Source organism: Ostreococcus tauri (genome assembly GCF_000214015.3).
Source record: "Ostreococcus tauri WGS project CAID00000000 data, contig chromosome 09, whole genome shotgun sequence".
In the NCBI taxonomy this organism is placed as follows: Eukaryota; Viridiplantae; Chlorophyta; class Mamiellophyceae; order Mamiellales; family Bathycoccaceae; genus Ostreococcus; species Ostreococcus tauri.
This window is the reverse complement of record NC_014434.2, coordinates 615,759-633,749: the sequence shown is the minus strand read 5'-3', so window position 1 is coordinate 633,749 and position 17,991 is coordinate 615,759. Positions and strand designations below refer to the sequence as shown.

General features: G+C 62.6%; 12 protein-coding genes across 12 annotated transcripts; 4 read left to right on the top strand and 8 right to left on the bottom strand.

Annotated features, from left to right (window-relative positions):
* Positions 1-140: 140 nt before the first annotated feature.
* OT_ostta09g04010 (Ribosomal protein L2 domain 2) lies at positions 141-1,118 on the bottom strand (the record flags this gene model as incomplete). Its single annotated transcript, XM_022983440.1, has 2 exons — positions 141-672; positions 1,114-1,118. 2 exons carry the CDS (start codon positions 1,116-1,118, stop codon positions 141-143), a joined length of 537 nt encoding a protein of 178 aa, XP_022839703.1.
* A 612-nt stretch (positions 1,119-1,730) lies between these two features.
* On the top strand, positions 1,731-4,652 carry OT_ostta09g04000 (DNA-directed RNA polymerase, phage-type; the record flags this gene model as incomplete). Its single annotated transcript, XM_003081340.1, has 1 exon — positions 1,731-4,652. The coding sequence occupies one exon, from the start codon at positions 1,731-1,733 to the stop codon at positions 4,650-4,652; it is 2,922 nt and encodes a 973-aa protein (XP_003081388.1).
* Positions 4,653-4,726: 74 nt separating this feature from the next.
* Positions 4,727-5,566, bottom strand: OT_ostta09g03990 (Glucose-6-phosphate 1-epimerase; the record flags this gene model as incomplete). The annotated part of the gene is made up of 1 exon (XM_003081339.1): positions 4,727-5,566. The coding sequence occupies one exon, from the start codon at positions 5,564-5,566 to the stop codon at positions 4,727-4,729; it is 840 nt and encodes a 279-aa protein (XP_003081387.1).
* Positions 5,567-5,893: 327 nt separating this feature from the next.
* Positions 5,894-7,360, top strand: OT_ostta09g03980 (Protein of unknown function DUF288; the record flags this gene model as incomplete). Its single annotated transcript, XM_003081338.2, has 1 exon — positions 5,894-7,360. The coding sequence occupies one exon, from the start codon at positions 5,894-5,896 to the stop codon at positions 7,358-7,360; it is 1,467 nt and encodes a 488-aa protein (XP_003081386.2).
* A 121-nt stretch (positions 7,361-7,481) lies between these two features.
* OT_ostta09g03970 (unnamed product) lies at positions 7,482-8,384 on the bottom strand (the record flags this gene model as incomplete). The annotated part of the gene is made up of 1 exon (XM_022983439.1): positions 7,482-8,384. The coding sequence occupies one exon, from the start codon at positions 8,382-8,384 to the stop codon at positions 7,482-7,484; it is 903 nt and encodes a 300-aa protein (XP_022839702.1).
* Positions 8,385-8,408: 24 nt separating this feature from the next.
* On the bottom strand, positions 8,409-9,614 carry OT_ostta09g03960 (tRNA/rRNA methyltransferase, SpoU; the record flags this gene model as incomplete). Its single annotated transcript, XM_003081337.2, has 2 exons — positions 8,409-8,996; positions 9,063-9,614. 2 exons carry the CDS (start codon positions 9,612-9,614, stop codon positions 8,409-8,411), a joined length of 1,140 nt encoding a protein of 379 aa, XP_003081385.2.
* A 96-nt stretch (positions 9,615-9,710) lies between these two features.
* OT_ostta09g03950 (Small GTPase superfamily, Rho type) lies at positions 9,711-10,484 on the bottom strand (the record flags this gene model as incomplete). Its single annotated transcript, XM_003081336.1, has 1 exon — positions 9,711-10,484. The coding sequence occupies one exon, from the start codon at positions 10,482-10,484 to the stop codon at positions 9,711-9,713; it is 774 nt and encodes a 257-aa protein (XP_003081384.1).
* A 595-nt stretch (positions 10,485-11,079) lies between these two features.
* On the top strand, positions 11,080-11,711 carry OT_ostta09g03940 (Ubiquitin-conjugating enzyme, E2; the record flags this gene model as incomplete). The annotated part of the gene is made up of 2 exons (XM_003081334.1): positions 11,080-11,206; positions 11,392-11,711. 2 exons carry the CDS (start codon positions 11,080-11,082, stop codon positions 11,709-11,711), a joined length of 447 nt encoding a protein of 148 aa, XP_003081382.1.
* Positions 11,712-12,016: 305 nt separating this feature from the next.
* Positions 12,017-13,255, bottom strand: OT_ostta09g03930 (Rubisco LS methyltransferase, substrate-binding domain; the record flags this gene model as incomplete). Its single annotated transcript, XM_003081333.2, has 1 exon — positions 12,017-13,255. The coding sequence occupies one exon, from the start codon at positions 13,253-13,255 to the stop codon at positions 12,017-12,019; it is 1,239 nt and encodes a 412-aa protein (XP_003081381.2).
* A 171-nt stretch (positions 13,256-13,426) lies between these two features.
* Positions 13,427-14,257, top strand: OT_ostta09g03920 (Acyl-CoA N-acyltransferase; the record flags this gene model as incomplete). The annotated part of the gene is made up of 1 exon (XM_022983437.1): positions 13,427-14,257. One exon carries the CDS (start codon positions 13,427-13,429, stop codon positions 14,255-14,257), a length of 831 nt encoding a protein of 276 aa, XP_022839701.1.
* Positions 14,258-14,722: 465 nt separating this feature from the next.
* On the bottom strand, positions 14,723-15,400 carry OT_ostta09g03910 (Peptidase C12, ubiquitin carboxyl-terminal hydrolase 1; the record flags this gene model as incomplete). The annotated part of the gene is made up of 1 exon (XM_022983436.1): positions 14,723-15,400. One exon carries the CDS (start codon positions 15,398-15,400, stop codon positions 14,723-14,725), a length of 678 nt encoding a protein of 225 aa, XP_022839700.1.
* Positions 15,401-15,593: 193 nt separating this feature from the next.
* On the bottom strand, positions 15,594-17,816 carry OT_ostta09g03900 (PWWP domain; the record flags this gene model as incomplete). The annotated part of the gene is made up of 1 exon (XM_022983435.1): positions 15,594-17,816. The coding sequence occupies one exon, from the start codon at positions 17,814-17,816 to the stop codon at positions 15,594-15,596; it is 2,223 nt and encodes a 740-aa protein (XP_022839699.1).
* Between the last annotated feature and the right edge of the window lie 175 nt (positions 17,817-17,991).

Below are 17,991 nucleotides of genomic sequence, written 5' to 3'. Positions count from 1 at the left end.
TATAGATAGAAATTGTAGAGTTGAGACGAGACCTTACATCAGCTATATTTCTCCGCCTCAAGCCCTGATTTGTGCGTTCTAAACGCGTCTCAAGACCACCAACAAACACCACACCGACACTAACCGAACGTTTTAAACGCTTAGAACTTCATCTCGTGCGGCTTGTCACCGGACTTGAGCGTGAAGAGCGTGGACATGTATTCCTTGAGGTACGGAGTGGCGGAGATGGCCGCGGAGAGCGCGGCATCCACCTTCTTGTTGTCCTCAATGTAAGAAGCCGGGAGTTCCTTCTTCTCGGAGCCAGCCTTGAAGAATTCTTCCTCGCTCTTCTTGTTGAAGCGTTCCTTCGCCGGCTTCTTGAAGTACGCGTCGTCAAACTTGGCCGCGTCGACCTTGCTCACATCAACCTTCTCGCTCGTCGCGATGACGTAGCGTTGGTTCACGCGCTTGATCGGCACACCGTTCACACCGTACGGGCCGGCAACGAGCAACAGTCCGCTCGCAAGCTGCTTGATGAACACCACGCGCTTACCCTTGAAGTGACCGGCGAGGAGGATCAAAATCTGACCCGGCGCGATGGACGCGCGAAGCTTGGTCGGGTTGTGCACGACCGTGCGCTTGATCGGCTTCTTCACGTCGTCACCGGGGTAGAACTTGGGGGACTTCTTCTTCCTGCGATGGTCCAAAACAAAAGCAATGTATTCGTCAGTCGATGTTCCCCCTCGCTCACAGCGCTCAGCGCTCGCCTCGAGCGTCGACGCGCCATCTTCGCTCGGTCTCGACCGCACTCGCGAAAACCCTTTCGCGCAACCACCAAACGCGCCGTCGACGCGTCCACGCTCGACGTCCGCGCGCGCGTGCGATGCGGATCGCGAGAGAATCATCACACGAACGATTCACCGCTCCCCCCCCACGCGCGCGCACGCGCGTTCGCGCGTCCACGCCCTCCGAACGACCGTTCCTCGCCGTCCCTTTTAGGGTCACGCCTTCGCGCTCGACGCATCCATCCGCCTCTCCCCGCGTCCGCGACCGCCCGTTCGCGCCTCCGCGTCGCCCGCGCATCGCATCGCGTCGTCGCCATCACTCCGCGCGCGCGCATCGCTCGATACGTACGCCATCGTCCTCGTCGCGCGCTGGAAAGGCGGATCGCGCCGCGCGCGCGCGCGCCTCGGCCACGGTGGTCTCATCGCGTGCGAACGGACCATTTCTACGTATTTCGAACACACAGGCGTGTCGTACACCGCAATATGCACACATATGCACAGATGGCATTTTCATGGTTAATGTATGTATGCCACCGGTCCACGGCGCCCGGCGACGCGACGCGCGCCCCGGTCGCGGGCGCGTCGTCGAGCGCGACGCGCGATGCTCGTCGCGGCGTCGCGCGCGCGCGCGCGCGCGATCGGTTCGCTCGCGCGCGCGCGCAGTGGAGCCGCCGCGGAGACGAGCGCGCCCGCGAGAGGGGCGCCGTCGCTCGAGCGATGGAGCGCCGATCTCATGGAGGTGCGTTTGAGCGATGAAGACATCGAGCGTTGGAGAGAACGCGCGCTCGAGAGGGAGGTGTGATGACGCGCGCGCGCCCCGAGCGCGGTCGGGAGACGGGTGGAGGACGCGGAGACGGTAGGAGCTGACGACGGAGAGGACGACTGGCGCGCTCGACGCGAGACGAGACGGGAGACTGACGACGAACGCGTCGGCTCGCGATCGCGCAGGACGATGAGGAGATCGATATGTTGCTCGCGGCGGCGGGGATGCCGGAGAGCGCGCCGCGACCGGGACCGAAGCTTCGACCGCTGAGCGCGGAGGCGACGGCGTTCGGAGACGCGAGAGACAGAATCTTTGAGGCGGCAAACGAGCGAAAACAAAAGATACGATTGGCGCTGCAGTCGTTACATCTCAGACGGAGGCAGCTGCGGCGCTCGGAGGCGCCGCGAGAGCAGCCGAGCGCGGAGCAGTTGCAGCTTAGGAAACAGAGGGAGGCGGAGAATTTAGCGTGCGAGCGAGAGGTCGCTCGCTACAAGGAGTTTGCTCGGAAAACGTTCGCGGCCGGGATAGGGGCGCAGCTTCCCGTGGTCCAAAAGCTGCTGGCGTCGTTTTACGTCCCACTTGTGGACGCAATCAAAGAGGAGCACGAGAAGATAAAGTCGAACGTTCCCGGCGTTGATCGACGCGTGTACGGGCACTACTTGGCGCTGTTAGAGCCCGAGAAACTGGCGGTGCTCACGCTGCATACGACGTTGAGCACACTCATGAAGGGAGACTTGCGCCTGGATGTGCCTATTTTCAGGGGTGATGACGACACAGCGGCATCAGGAAGCGCGAAGTTCATCACCGTCGCGGAGCAGGTAGGCATCGTGGTGCAGGCAGAGGTCAACCTTGGACGTATGCGAGCCGCGGAGAAGATCGCCAAGGAGGCGTACAAGAAATCGAGACAACAAACAACGCTCACTGCCGACGGCGGCAATGCAGCGTCGAAGGACGTCGAAGAGCTGGTTGAGCAGAGGATCAACTTGACGCTGGACACTTCGAAGATGAACACCATCAAGTCGGTGTCCAAACACGCGAGAAATGCGCTCGAGAACGCCGAGTGGGGACGGGAGATCCGCGTTAAAGTAGGAACGGTACTCTTAAACGCGTTGATGAATACTGCGAAGATCGGGGTCCCAGAAGAAAACGGTGGGGTCTTGACACTTCCGGCGTTTTATCACGACTACAGGGAGGGTGGTTACGGGATGTTACACTGGCATGACAGTATCTATAGATTTATCAACACAGAGACGATGACGCGCGCGGCACTAGTACCGGTCAAACACTTCCCCATGATCGTGCCGCCTAGAGAGTGGGTTAGGTACAACAATGGAGGTTACCTGCGGGCGAACACGCTGTGCATGCGAGGCAAGTACTCCAATGAAGGTCCTAGTCGCGCGCAGGTGCAGGCGCTGGAAGCCAAGGCGCGCGAGGCTGAACTCAAGAATGAACCGGTGCTATATCAGCCGGTCCTGGACGCCCTGAATGCGCTCGGACGAACGCCTTGGCAAGTAAATACTGACGTGCTACCCATCGTTGAGGAGGTGTGGGCGAGAGGCGGAGGCATCGCGGAGGTTCCACTTCGCGCCGAGTTACAGCTCCCGCGTTGGCCTGGAGGATCTTACGCTCTCCGAAGCGACAAAAACCGATTCCAGCTCCTCGCAAGTGGGCTTCCGGGGAAAGGCGAAGTGATTGAATTCTTGCAGAGCGTGCGGAAGACGAAGAAATCGAACATGGAGCTCCACTCGCAGCGTTGCGACTTCTTGATCAAACTTCAGGTGGCAAGGGAGATGAAAAATGAGCCAAACATATATTTCCCACATAATCTGGACTTTAGAGGACGCGCGTACACGATGCACGTGCACTTGAATCACATAGGAAGCGATTTGTGTCGAGGTTTGCTTCGCTTCAGCGAAAAGAAGCCTCTCGGCGAACGCGGTTTGCGGTGGATGTATATTCAGTGTGCCACGCTCTTCGGTAATGGCGCCGATAAGCTCCCTATGGATGAACGAGTACAGTTCATCGTGGATCAGATCGAGCAAGTTCGCGCTTCTGCCCAGGATCCACTGGCCAAGGGTGCGTGGTGGCAAGATGCCGAGGAACCCTGGCAGTGTCTGGCCACGTGCATCGAGCTGGATAAGGCGCTCGAGCTGGAAGATCCCACACAGTTCTTGAGTAATCTCCCTGTGCATCAAGACGGTTCGTGCAACGGTTTACAGCACTACGCCGCGCTTGGGCGAGATTTGCACGGTGGCGAAGCCGTGAACCTAGTTCCGGCAGACAGAGGCGCCGACGTCTACACCGGCATTGCAAACGTACTCAAGCGCATCGTCGCCGATGATATCAAACTCATCGACAGTGACAACGAAGAGGACGTGGCGAATGCAAAGCTTGCGATGGCTCTCGCGCACCACATCGATCGTAAACTCGTGAAGCAGACGGTTATGACTTCTGTGTACGGTGTGACTTTCATCGGAGCCCGGGCACAGATATATAGCCGTCTGCGCGAGCGCGAAGTCATGGAGGATAACGAGCTTCTCAGATACCGCGTCTCTACCTACGCCGCGCGGAGGACGCTCGATGCTCTGAATAACATGTTTTCTAACGCTCGGGATGTCATGGGTTGGCTCACCGACTGCGCCGCGATAGCCACGGCGACGGGTGAACCGGTCAGATGGACGACTCCACTTGGATTACCCGTGGTACAGCCGTATCACCGTAAATCAACCAAACGCGTGAGAACTATACTTCAATCCTTCACCATCAAGACAGACGACGACAAACAACCGGTGATGAAGGTGAAACAGCGCAGCGCGTTTCCACCGAACTACATTCACAGCATAGATAGTTCGCACATGATGAAGACAGCCGTCGCGTGCGTCGACGCTGGATTGACGTTTGCCGGCGTGCACGACTCGTTCTGGACGCACGCGTGCGACATAGATACGATGAACAAAATCCTTCGAGAGAAGTTTATCGAGGTTCATAGCGAGCCGCTTCTGGAGAACCTGTACGAGGAGTTGCGCGAAAGCTATCCCGACGTCGCGGATAAGTTTCCTCGACCTCCAAAGCCCGGGGACCTCGACCTGAACGTCGTCAGGGACTCTGTGTACTTTTTTAGTTGACACATGAGGTAGCGCATGACCTTGTGATACTTGCACAAGTAGGTACCGGTAATATTGATATGAGTGTTTGCCACCTACTTTGACACGCTAATCGTCTGCGAACCGACCCACGTCGAGCCCGGGGCGACGACAATTTCGTCCACGCACGCGACTTCTACGCACACCATCTCGCGATACTCATCATCATCGAAATCGCTCATCTTACGCGCCTTTTCGATCCACGGATTCCACACGACGGCGTCCGGAAACGACTCGGATTTCTCAATGTGAAACGTCCGCGGCCCGTTCGAAGACGCTTCGTCCACTATTCGAATCGTCCCCGGGGCGCTCTTATAAATCCTATCAACCTCACCCTCGAACACCACCGTATCGCCCTCGTCCACCTTGGCGCGACGTCCGTCGAGGTTATCGAGATACGTCAACCCGCGTCGTCCGAGCTCGACCCGCGTCCGTTCCGCGTCGCCCACTCGAAAATACGTATGCAGCGCCGTCGTGAACCCAAAAGCCTCCGCACCCGCGTTCCGCACCCGCAACGTCGTTCGCATCGATCCATCATCCAGCAGTTCCACCTCGTACGTCGTCTCGTGCGGCGCTTTGAACTCCTCGCTCGTCGCCCGCGTCGTCATCGCGCACCGCCCGTCGCGCGTCTCCTTCGTCTCCCACCGCACGCACCGCGCGAACCCGTGCGACGTCGCGCACGGCCCGAGATCACTAAACTGCGGAAAGCATATCGGTATCCCTCCCCGGATCGCCCGCGCGCCGTCGAGCACGGCGGCGCGCGAGGTGAACACCCGTTCGTCCCCATCCGGCCCAACCCATCGCACGACGTGCGCGCCGTGCTCGGTGAGCGTCGCGCGCGAGCCCTCGGCGCCGCGCACGTCGATCGCGCGCGCGCCTCGGTACGTCGTGGACATCGCGCGCGGCGCTCCGACGCGCGCGCGCGGGGTGGGACGCGCGATGTCCACGACGTCTCACCGCGTCCGATCCGGACCGTCCACCATCCACATCGTCGCCGACGCGTCCTCGACGTCGAAACACCGCGCGCGCGCGCTCGACCGCGGCGTCGGGGCATCGCGAACGCGTCGATGATGTCCGCCGTCGACGCCGCCGAGCGCGCGGCGCTGTTGACGCGATCGCGGGACCGCGATGATGGCGAGGACGTCGTCGAGGGTGTTGGGCGACGCCCGACGACGACGCGACGACTCGCCCTCGCGCTCGGACTCGCGCTCGGGGCGTGCGCGATGACGATTGGGATCATGGGCGGGCGCTCGGTCGCGGATGGGGGAGAAGTGACGGCGGCGATGGGACGGCCGAGACGGGCGGGCGGAGCGCGGCGTACGGCGGCGAACGCCACGGCGGAGGCGATGGCGAACGCGACGGCGAACGCGGTGAACGCGACGGCGGCGGCGACGGTGAACGCGACGGTGAACGCGGTGAACGCGAGCGCGGCGACGGGCGATGCGAAACCGACGAGATGGGTGGTCGTGACGTCCATCAATGCGCCGACGAGTGATATGCGGACGATGTGCGGCGTCGCGGCGAAGGATCCCGCGCTCGGAATGGTCGTCGTCGCGGATACGAAGACGCCGACGGATTGGAGCGCGGAGGGGTGCGATTTCCTCAGCGTCGAGGCGCAGAAGAAGATGGGCTCTAAGCTCGCGGCGGCCTTGCCGTACAAGAGCTACGCGCGAAAGAATCTTGGATATCTGTACGCCATCTCCAAGGGAGCGGAGATGATTTACGAGACGGATGACGACAACTTGTCGGATTTCACCAAGGTGTTCACCCCGGAGCGCGTCCAGGACGAGGTGTGCTCGGCGCGACTGGTTGAAGACAAAGACCACGCGGCGCAAAATGTGTACGCGTACTTCGGTCGACCCGACATTTGGCCGCGCGGGTTCCCTCTGAATGAAATCAACAACACGGGTGGAAACGTGCTCATGGAGAAGGCGGTGCAGAAGCACTACTCGCCGATCAAGTCTTTGCTCGTGAACGGTGACCCGGACACGGACGCCATCTTCCGACTCACACGCGGAGAGGCGATCGGTAAGGTACAGCTCGATGGCGATGTCCCGCCCGTGGCGCTCGATCACGGCGTGATTTGTCCGTTCAACTCCCAAGCCGTGCTCTGGTCCAAGGAGGCATTTTTCCTCATGCTCATCCCGGCCACGACGCCCATGCGAGTGTGCGACATTTGGCGAGGATACTTCTCACAGCGCTTGCTCTGGGACATGGGCGGACGCTTACTCTTCGACCAGGCCGACGTCGTTCAGGTTCGCACGGCGCACGACTACCTCGAAGATTTCGAGGGCGAGCTCGAGCTGTACGCGGACGCGGGTCGCATGGTGAAAGCGCTCTTGGAGTGGAAGCCCAAGGGAGATAACATGGCCGATCGATTCGTCGATCTTTGCAGAACGCTCCAAGACGGCAAGTTCTGGACCGAGACAAAGTACTGCGAGGCGTGGGTGGAGGATTTGCGCACGATGGGATACGAGTTTCCAAAGGTGGACGCCGGTGGCGAGCTCGTCGCTCGCTTGGGCGCTGAAACCTGCCCCGCGGTGGCACAACTCGGGTTCGAAGAGCACGTTCGCACGCTTCAGGAAAAGCTCGGGGAAAAGGCGCCTCGTTACGACAATTCCACGTCAGCCTCGACCGATGACGAAAACTCCGCGCCTGCCTCGCCGCGCAAACATCGAGGACATCATTGAATCGGTGATGAATGGCGTGCCGCCACGCGCGTGTGGCCCCGCAACCGGTGCCGATAGCTTCGCGCATTTATACCATTTTAAAATACACAGTCCAATCTATGCGAGCCGCTACTCCTACACTCTATCTACTCTCCCCAGCCAATCCCTCGTCGACGACTAACCGTCGATGCACTCCGTTGAGGTGCGCCGCGCCGAGTATGGCCACGACGGATCCTCCGACGGGAACGCGATCGCACGCGCTCGAGATATTCCGAGCCAAGATATCGTTGCGGTCTCTGAGCAACGCGACGAGGAACAATCGAGTCAGGAGGAGAAGTTGCAACGCGTCGAGCGCGAGAAAGACGTCGGTGACGAGCGCCTCCGCCGCCGACTCGACCCCAGCGTCTCCGATGCTCTCGACCGCCCCGGGCAGCGCGCTTAGCGTCAGCGTGAACGTGACCAGGGGCACGATGAGCTTTGGCGACTTCAAGAGCCACGCCAACGGATACCGAATCAGCGACACAGGAACCGCCGCCAGGAGCTCCTTGTTGAAAAAGTCTCCGGGACTCTCCACCGCCGTCGCGTCGTACGCCGAGATTTCCTCTCGCACGCACTTTCTGACATCGTTCACGTAGCTCGCCCAACCACCCGCGAGCGCTCTCGGGGGCCAACACGTATCCACCATCGTCTCCCTCGCGAGCGTCTTGAGGTTCGACCCGAGGTCGCCGATCGCCTGATCTCCCAGCACAATCTCCGCGTCGCCCGAAACCGCCTCGAACGCGCCCTGAAACTCATTATCTAACACGGCGCGCATCATCGACCCCGCGGGTTGGAACTTTTGCGTCTTTTCCCAGCGTTTCGGGCACGTTTCCAACACCAACGCGCCGAGCGCGTTCGTCGAGCTCAAGTCTCTGACGACTCTGGACGAAAGATCTATGCTCACCGGGTTGTAGTGCATCGTCCCGACGAGGTGAACGTCACGGCCGCGGTGTTTGATGCGCAAGACCTGCTTGTTCGCCACCGGAACGGCTGAGGCGTGCGGCATGACGCGCGAGTCGGACAATGCGGGTCAGACGTCTTCGGCGACGCGTTCGATGGCGCGCTCGATCTCGCGCCTGGTGAGCGATATACCGAGCGTGTCGCGAATGTGTGCGTTCAAAGCTTTCGTGCTCACGGGTTTCCTGGGATCGTTCCGCACGAAGGTGCGGGTTTGGCGCTCGACGAGGGCGGTCGCGTTTGCGAGCTCAGAAAACGCTCTCGCTCGTCGAGCGAGCATGAAGAGTGGCGTCGCGTCCTTGGTCGGGATCGGGCCCGAGGTGAACACCGACGTGATCGCGCGCCGCTCTTTCTTTGCGAATATGCGATCCTCTTCGTCGTCTTCGTCCGGGAAGATATCGAGCGCCCGGCGCGCGGCGACGACGTCGTCGATCAGTCGCTCTCGCTCCGCCGTCGTCATTCGGTGCGACGCAAACCCGCGAACGGAAACCTCGTCGCCGCGAACGTCCGTGATCGCCATGAATAACTCATACGCCACGATACCGACCGCCATTCCGAGATTCAGCGACATGGACGACGTATCCGTCTCGCCGCCGGACGCGCCCCCCGTGTACTTTGTGAACCCGCGCGCGTTCACGTTCGCCGCCGTGGGCACGCACACCTACGCGAAACGACGCGCAGAGTCAGTCGTAATCTCAAATCAAATACATTCCATCCATCGACGCACCGCGAACTGGGCGTGTTCCATCTCGTCGTTCGACAATCCGCTCTTCTCCGTCCCGAATAACACCGCGACCCGTCCGCCGCGCGCCACCTCCTCCGCCACCCGTCTCGCCCCTTCCCTTAGGCTCACCACGGGTACGTTCTCTCGCGGTCTCGGGCACGTCGCGACGACGAGCGTGGCGTCCATCGTCGCCGCGCTGACGCTCGTCGTCGTCGTCGTCCGTCCGTCCCGCTCGAGCACCGCGTCGAGGCCGCGCGCCGCGAACATTCTCGCCTCGGCGTCGATTCTCCCGCCCGCGTCCACGCATCGCGGGTCGACGAGCCGTAAGTCGTTCGCGCCGAAGTTGTGCATCGCGCGCGACGCCGTGCCGACGTTAATCGCGCCCTCGGGGCGACAGAGCACGAAGACGACGTCTCGAAGCGGTGGCGGCGGCGAATGCGCTTTTGTCCCCGCACGCGCGTCGCCCGCGCGCGCTCGCCCGCGCGTGCGGCGTCGAGGCCGTCGCGCGCGCGGTGGCGACGCGAGGACGCGGCGTGGGACGTCGACGCGCGGCATGGCGTCGAGTGCGGACGGGCGCGACGGGCGCGACGGCGCGACGACGACGCGCGACGACGACGCATCCGTTTTACACCTCGCGACGCCCCCGCGCGCTCAGCGCGCGAGCGCGGGAGAGACATCGCGCGCGCGGTCGTGGGCGTCGCGCGCGCGGGCCAAGGCGTCGCGCCCGAGGATTTCAAACGCCTCGCGCACGCCCGCGCCCGTCTTCGCCGACGTCTCGACGTACCCCCCCGTCATCGCGAATTCGCGCGCGAGCGCATCCGCCTCCTCACTCGTGGTCTCCCTCGCCGCCGCGGCGTCGATTTTATTCCCCACGAGCGTCGTCGCGCACCGCGCGTCCGCCCGCGCCGCGAGCTCGTTCGCCCAGTACCGCGCCCGCGTCAACGTCTCCCTCGACGTCACGTCGAACACGATCATCGCCGCGCTCGCCCCTCGGTAATACAACGGCGCCAACGACGCGTAGCGCTCCTCGCCCGCGGTGTCCCAGACCTCGAACTTGACCTCGCCGAGCGCGTTCGCGTTCGCGTTCGCGCCGTCGCCGTCCGTTGAATCATCCCCATCGCGCCCCCGTCGCACCGTGATCGTCCGCGACGCGAACGCCGCCCCCACCGTGGCCTCGACGTTCGCCGCGTGCGCGTCGCGCGTGAACCGGGCGCTCAGGGACGTCTTCCCGCACCCGCTCGCGCCCAGGAGGACTAATTTACACCGCGCGCGCCCGTCGCCTCGCCCGTCGTCGCGTTCGATCTCGCGCGCCCGCGTCCCGGGCCCCGACGTCGTCCCGCGTCGTCCCGCGCCCCCGTCGCGGTCGAGCGCGAGCGTTCGCGCGTGGGTGGACCCGTCCACGGGCGCGCTGACGACGCACCCCATCGCTCGACGCGCGCATTTGTGCCGTCACTCGCGCCCGCGCGTCGCTCATGCCCGCCGAGGACGTCGAGACGACGTACGACGTCGCGCTCGAGCGCGCCGCGGACGCGCTGATTCGAGGGGCGACGTACGGGGCGCTGGGCGGGATGATGAGCGCGATGATTTTCGTTCGAGGTCGATGCGCGCGCGTTGGCGTGAGCGCGTTCGGGCTCGGCGCGGGGTGCGGCGTCGCGTACGGGGACGCCCGTCGGTACTTTGACGGCGCGCGGTGACGCGGGCGGGGACGGGCGGGACGACGGACGATGGATGCGCGACGACGACGGCGACGACGCCGCCGCCGCCGACGACGACGACGCGACGACGACGACGCGACGCCGACGCGACGCGACGCGGGATGTGATGCGACGCACTGAATCAACGAACGAACGATCGCGACCGACGACGCGCGCGCGCGATCGAGCGCGGCGACGGCGGCGAGACGCGCGCGACGCGACGCCGCCGACGCCGAGCGACGCGACCGCACACGCCGACGCGTCTCGCGCGCGCGGGCGTCTCGCGCGCGCGCGGCGAGGCGAGCGCGGGCGAGGACGCGGGCGCGATGTTCGGCGGCGGCGGCGAAGACGTCGTCGTTCCGCGCGCGTTTAAACTGTTAAAGGAGCTGGAGAAGGGGGAGAAGGGCGGCGCGGGGCTTCCACCCTATCTCTCGTACGGGCTCGCCGACGCGGGTGCGCGCGAGGACGCGGGCGACGACGCGGGTGACGACGCGCGTGGACACTCGGGCGCGCGGGTGGGAAGGCGCGCGGCGGCGCGGTGGGGGGTGATTGACGACGCGCGGCGGATCTCGAACGCGCGCGCGGCGACGCGACGCGGGAGGACTGACGGCGGACGACGCGATGCGGCGCGCGCGCAGACGATGATGATGATCTCACGCACTGGACGGGGACGATCCTCGGCCCGGCGGGGACGACGCTGGACATGCGCGTGTTGGAGCTGTCCATCGAGTGCGGCGAGCGGTACCCGGAGCGACCGCCGGAGATGCGGTTCCGAACGCGCGTGAACCTGCCCTTCGTGCGAAACGATGGACGCATTGATCTCGCCGCGCTCGGCGTGGCGCAGGCGTGGCGAAGGAATAATTCGATCGAGGACGCGTTGAACGCGGTGTATCACGCGATCGCTCGACCGGAGGTTCGGAGACTCGCGCAGCCGCCCGAGGGCGCGCGCTTCGACTGACGGTGAGGGGAAATCTCGTGCGTTTCTTCTACGGTATCGCACGGTGATGCGCTGCGAACATTCTACTTAGCCTAGCGGTGTCGACGAGAGAGATGTAATATCAAATTGTCGAGCTCACGCGTGCGCTGAAGCGCACTTACGGCACTCCGAGTCGCTCGAGCGCGGTACAAATTGTGCGCGTCGTGCGTGTGTCACGGAGTGCGCGGCGGCGATCCAACGTGCGTCGGAGTGTGAGAGCACGTAACCGAATCGAGGCTGTATGTGCTGTATGAAAACGCTATGAAAAAGCTATCGCTATGAAAACGCTACGCGGTTGGTTCGTATTGCGCCAGAGATTGCCCGAGCGGGGCGATTAAGATGGCTTTTTTGTGCAATCGGAACGCCAGCGCGAGCGCGGCGTTCGGGGAGAGTGTGTTTGAGCGCGCGAGCGCGACGTCTTCGGCGATTTTGGTGGAAAATCGGCCGCCGGTTAATATATTCCGGCAACGCGCGCGTACGACGTCGAGCCATGGTATTTGAATAATGCCGTCACAGATTTGGATTAATGCGCCATCCACAGCGTCGATTGTGCACGACAGTGCGGATGGGCTCACCGCTCGAGCTCGAGATTTCGCGTCGTCGTCCATGCGAAGTGCCTTCGCCGCCAACGTCTCGTCACGTTCGATGAATTCGAACAGCTCGTCGACGTCGTCGAATAGTATCACCGTATCGTTTGGATTGTCATCGGGCACGAAACCAAAGTACATTAAGAAAGGATCGTTCGGGAAGGCACCGTATGAAATGAGCACTTCGTCGCCGCAGTCAATCGTTTCTCCGTCTGGATCGACGACGAGCTGGAAATACTTGTCCTCTGTAACGACATCGCACGCGGCAGATGAGCTCGACGACACATCGGCGATTTCTTCCGTCGCCGCACGACCTTGGCAGTTCTCGGGACTCGTCACCACGCGCACGATGGCGTTCGCGAGCGTCGACGAATGATTCACCATGTCGACTCCCGGTACGAGCAATTTTGACACGCAATCCCCATCTCTTCGCGCGAAGACTCGCGAGTGCACGACGTTGCGAGCTTCCCTAAAATCATCCGCACTTGCGCCGATGTGCGCCAACCTATCGGCGTATGTGACGACATCCCGTTCGTGCGCCGTGCGAACGCGAATCGCTTCGGCTCGCACGCGCTCGTCTTCAATCATCGCCAATTCCTCCTCATTAAAGTCCATCGCCGGCGTGCTCGGCGCCGGACACGGAAGTTCTTCCAACCATCGTCGTCGACTCGCCCCAGCACCGTCACAATCACGCTTGAGCTCGAGAATATCCATCGCCATCGCGCTCGACCACGCTTCGCCTCGACCGTCAGCCTCGCTCGCATCCGACGCCAACCTCGTTTCCATCACCAGCGAGTACGGAATCGAAAATATCACCTCACCAGGCGCAAGCGGACGCACGGCTTCAATCCCTCGCGCCTTCGTCACCGCGCACGCGCCGTTTACGCGCACGCGCGACGCAATTCCGTCGTCTTTACACGCGCAGCTCAACCAATGCATGAAATCATCACCTTCAACAGCCTCGAGCGCCGCACGAACCGCCGCTCGACGCCGCCCAGCGCGCCCATGGCGTCGCGCACCGCTCACTGCGCCGTCACCATCTACCGCTCGCGCCCTCGGCGCCGCGTGCGCGCGCATAGCGAGGCGAGCTGTGCCGCACAGCGCACAGTCATGCGTCACTCATCGACGCCCCACATGCGCGCGTCGACGGCGCGCGCGCGCGCGCCACCGCGACGCCACGCCCCGTCATCATCGTCACCGCGCATCGCGCGTCGCTCGCGCGCCGTTTGCGTCGCGCGCGCGACGGTGGAGGACGATAAAGCGTCGTGCGTGGTGACGCAAGTCACCGGCGATGGCGACGCGTTGCTCACGCAGCTCCGCGTCGTGGCGAGCACGACCGCGCGCGCGTTCGACGCGCCGAGCACGACAAATACCGTGCTCGATGGGCTGGTGGCGAAAATCCGCTGGTCGGGCGCGGCGTTCGTGCTGTTACGAGCGACGGCGCTTGACGCGGATGTGGCTCCGAGCGACGCGAACGCCGACGTCTTTGGATGCGTCGATGTCACGTCGCTTCCCGCGTTCGGCGCCAAGGCGAGCAAGGAAAAGATCGTGGCGAATGTGCCTTTGGCGTTAGGGTTGACGGAGCAGTCGTATTTTGCGTATTTGAGCGGCATGGCGGTGGAGCCGGAGCGACGCGGGCGAGGCGTCGGTCGAGCGTTGCTGCGCGCGTGCGACGAGTATTGCGGGAAAATGCGACCGAAACCTGCGGTTATTGCGCTGCACGTCGATGAGGATAATGTTCGTGCGTTGAGGTTGTATGAACGGTACGGGTACGTGCGGGTGAATGCGCGTGAGGTGGAGGATACGGTTGGGAAAGTTGGTCAAATGTTTGCTCGAGCGTTCACGGCGGGGACAAAGAAGAAAATTTTAATGTACAAGCGCGTCGAGATGATTGACGACGACGACGACGACGACGGCGACGGCGGGGATGGTGACGCCTAGTAAACATAGCATACACACTGTATATATATTGACTTATTACCCAGCGAGACTATTGGACGCGCTCGAGGCCGAACGCGACATCGCGAGCCGACGCTGTTTGCGCTCGGGACTTTGCTCGCCGCTGTCATCGTCTGATTCTGATTCTGACGCTTCGCGTCGCTCGCTGCCGCCGCTGCCGCCGCAATCTAGCACCACGACATCCAACGCGCGCCCATCGGGGTCTGCATTATATCGCGCTCCATCATTTGGCGGGGCGCGCCCCCACTCCGGAACACCCCCACGCGATGCGGCATCCATCGCCCACGCGTAGCACTCGCTCGGACTCCTGTCGCCTCGACATCGCGCGCGCGTCTCATCTCTCCATAGCGACAAGTATTCTCGACTTTGCGCCCCTCTGGCGTCGGTGAAATAATCATCACCATTGAATCGGAACAATCGGTGCGGACGAGCGTCGCGTCGCGCGCGCTACGCGTCGAGACTCGCCGCGAGCGCGATGGCGTTGAAGTGAATCGACCCCTCCGCGGCCTCCATGTACTTTCGAATCACCGGCACCGCGTCGCGCAGGAGTCCGCTTCCGGTCGTCGCCCCGTGATACACCGGCGCCGGCTTTCGTCCGTCGAGCTCCCACACGCCGCCGTCCCGCTCGACGAGCGCCACGAAGTGTAGATCGATCACCTCATCCGCGTTCGGCACCGCGCTCTGCCCTTCCGTGGACGCACACACGTGCGCCGCCTCCAACGCGTCGTCGTTTTCGATCACACGCGCGCGCGCGTCGGGGTCCGAGCCCTCGCACGCCGCGCGCAGAGACTCCAGGCGACTCCCCGGGACGACGGCGTCCTTCGCGTTCAACGCGGCGTGAATCACCCCCATGGTGCCGCACGCGTTGGAGACGGTTTGTCGAGCGAACCACACGCTCGAGACGGCGTCGGGAGCGGGCGCGTCGACGCCCGCGACGGATTCCGTTCGCGGCGTGAGCGGGAAGAGCATCAACACGGCGACGCAAGGCTCGGGGATGAACTCCAGGAGATCGTCGTCGAAACCGTAGACGTCGTGAAAGGCGAGAGAAGGAGAGAGTCCGAGCTCGTGGGCGAAGGCGTTCATGACGTCCGGGTTCGCCTCGAGCGGGAGCCACTTTTTGGGCATGGCGAATCTGAGAGTCAAAGAGTGAGGACGTTTTCGTTGAGCTTAATGTACAGTTGCTCTCGGGTTATTAAAAGTGACAAAAAGTTGACGAAAATGGTGGGGTGCGGCTCGTGCGCCGATACGTGAAGGAACGTCGTCTGGCGGAGACTATATTACTTTTTTGTGTGTGTGATTTTCCGCGCGGAGTGCCCGACTACGCGGACGCTCCAGCAACCGTGGGCTTCTCTGCATCGAAATTTGTGCGCATGGTGGCGCATGAATCGCTGATGACGGTATTTTGGAAGTATGCCCCATCGTGATCGACACCGTACTGCTCAGGAGTCGACGGCGCCGTGGCCCGGGCATCTTCTTCTTCGAAGCAGCGAGCTGCGTTGAGTCCCATCGGATCCGCGAAATCCATACTCCACTGGATCGCATCGAGGTGTCCACCAAGCAACTCCTGGCTCGCTTGTCGAAGGAGTTTCTTTGAATCGGAAGAGGAAAAATTGCCACTCGCGGACTTCCACCCATTGGTCATGAAGGCTAAATCTGGCGTCGTCGACGGCGGCGGCATCTTTGTCTTCCCTTCCTTGCTCCACGCGATCAGGGATTCGATGGATGCGAGCTCATCGAGCACGACGACACGCTCGTCCGCGGCGATCAACGATTGCTCTTCGTCCTCGGGTTTCACCACGGCGGTGTCCGAGAGGTGCTTGTTGATGACCTCGAGACTGTCTTGGGCGATGGGAAGGACCTTCTTCAAGATCGCGTCCAGACTCTTCGTCAAGTCATTGAGCGTCTTCGGCGCTTTAGGAGCCCCGAAGACTACCGGCTCTACGAGTGGCAATTGTTTGGACTTCTTCTCAGAGATGATCGCGACGTCTTCGGCGATGTCTGGTTTTGAGCGCTTTTGTGGCTTCCTCGCCGACTCGCGCTCAAAGTGCCAGATGCGAGGTTCCTCGGTTACGACCGGAGTGACCGCTCGCTCGTTCTTCTTCGTTCGTCGCTTCAACGTTTGTCGTCGATGAGACTCGTATTCCTTGGACGCTCGAGAAACCGCCTCGGCGTACGCCTTGGTCTTCTTCGCTTGAACCAGTTCGCCGTAGAACATGGAGAACGAAAGTAAATCCTGTTCATGGACTCGAGCGACGCTGTTATCGAAGAAACTGATCTCGTATGTGTTATGAGTCTCGTCCTTGTCGCGCACCTGTCCCGGCCACCAACCATGACCGCGAACGCGTCCCCAGACCAACTTTCCGACGTCGAGCCACTTATTTCCGACGCCTCGAGGATGATCCCACTGCTTCCCCGCCGGAGGCAGCGACTTGAACGCGTCCGGATGGCATCGTTTCAGCGCAGGCCAGTCGCTCGAGTTCGTCTCGGGAGAATCGATCGCCGGATGCTCGATCGAAATTGTCGCTCGAGCGGGCGACGAGTCTCCCGGCGTCGCCAACAAAATCTCCTCCTCGTCGCCGTCGTCGTAACTGATGTGATGCAAACCCGTGCGCGAGTTGTAAGAACTCACCACGCCCGCGAAGAACGTTCCCTCAAGCGGCCAGTATACCCGTACGCGTCGACCGACGCACAGCTTGCCTCCGTGGTGCTCTGAGACGCCTTGACTCGTCAGCATCTCGGTCCGTTCCTGAAGCTCTCGTCTCCTACGTTCCTTCCGTTTCTCTTCGCTCACCTTGGCCGCGGACGGGAAGGCATCGGAATCAAATATCGTCTTCGGCTTAACGGCACGTCGAGATTTTCGAATGCCGTCGGGAGTGAATTCCGCGGCGTCGTCCGAGTTCGGCGTCTTCGTCGCCCGCCATGGTTCCTCAACCTTTACCCTCGCTCTGGCGGCGTCGATCGAGCCTCGTCTCGAGCTCTGACGCTTTGACGATCGCTCGTCGACCACTGGCTTGGTGTGCTCGGACGTCGCGCTCGTTTGCTCCGCGTGGTCGTCGAGTCCGAGCCCGGCGGAGATGCGTCGCCGCAACCACTGATTATTGTTACTCGTCGTCACCTTTTCGAACATCTCCACGAACAGCGCTTGCAACTCCCTCTGACCCATCGCGTTGAGCTCTCGTCGCATCCGCGCACCGTCTCCGCGCACCGCTTCCTCGGAGAATCTCTTCCTCGCCGCCGTCCACGCGCGCTCGAATTCCGGAGAATTCTTCCCGCCACCCCCCGAAATCTCCCTCTTCACCGCGTCCGCGCGCGAGCACGGCCTCGAATCATCGCTCGTCGAGCACGTCTCCAAACCCTCGACGTCCCGTCGTCCCTCTCGCGCGTCCTCGGCGACGAGCTCGGGCGTCTTCCATCGGATCTCGCCCTCGATCCGTCCGCCCGCGCGTTCGCCATCTCGCGATTTCACCCCGACGCGCCCCTCCACGCCCGCGTACGACGCGCCCACGCCGTCGTGCGCGTCGCCCATCGCGCACGCCGGCATCGCGCGCGCGCGCTCGACCCGATCGCTCGATCCGAGCCTCGACGCCCTCGACGATCTCGAGCGAATGCGCCTTCGTTCGACGTCCTCGCGCGCACCGACGCGCGCGTCGAGGCGACTGAACGCGCGCGCGACGGTCGTGCGCGCGCGCGTCTCCGCGCGCGCGCGCGCGCGAGAG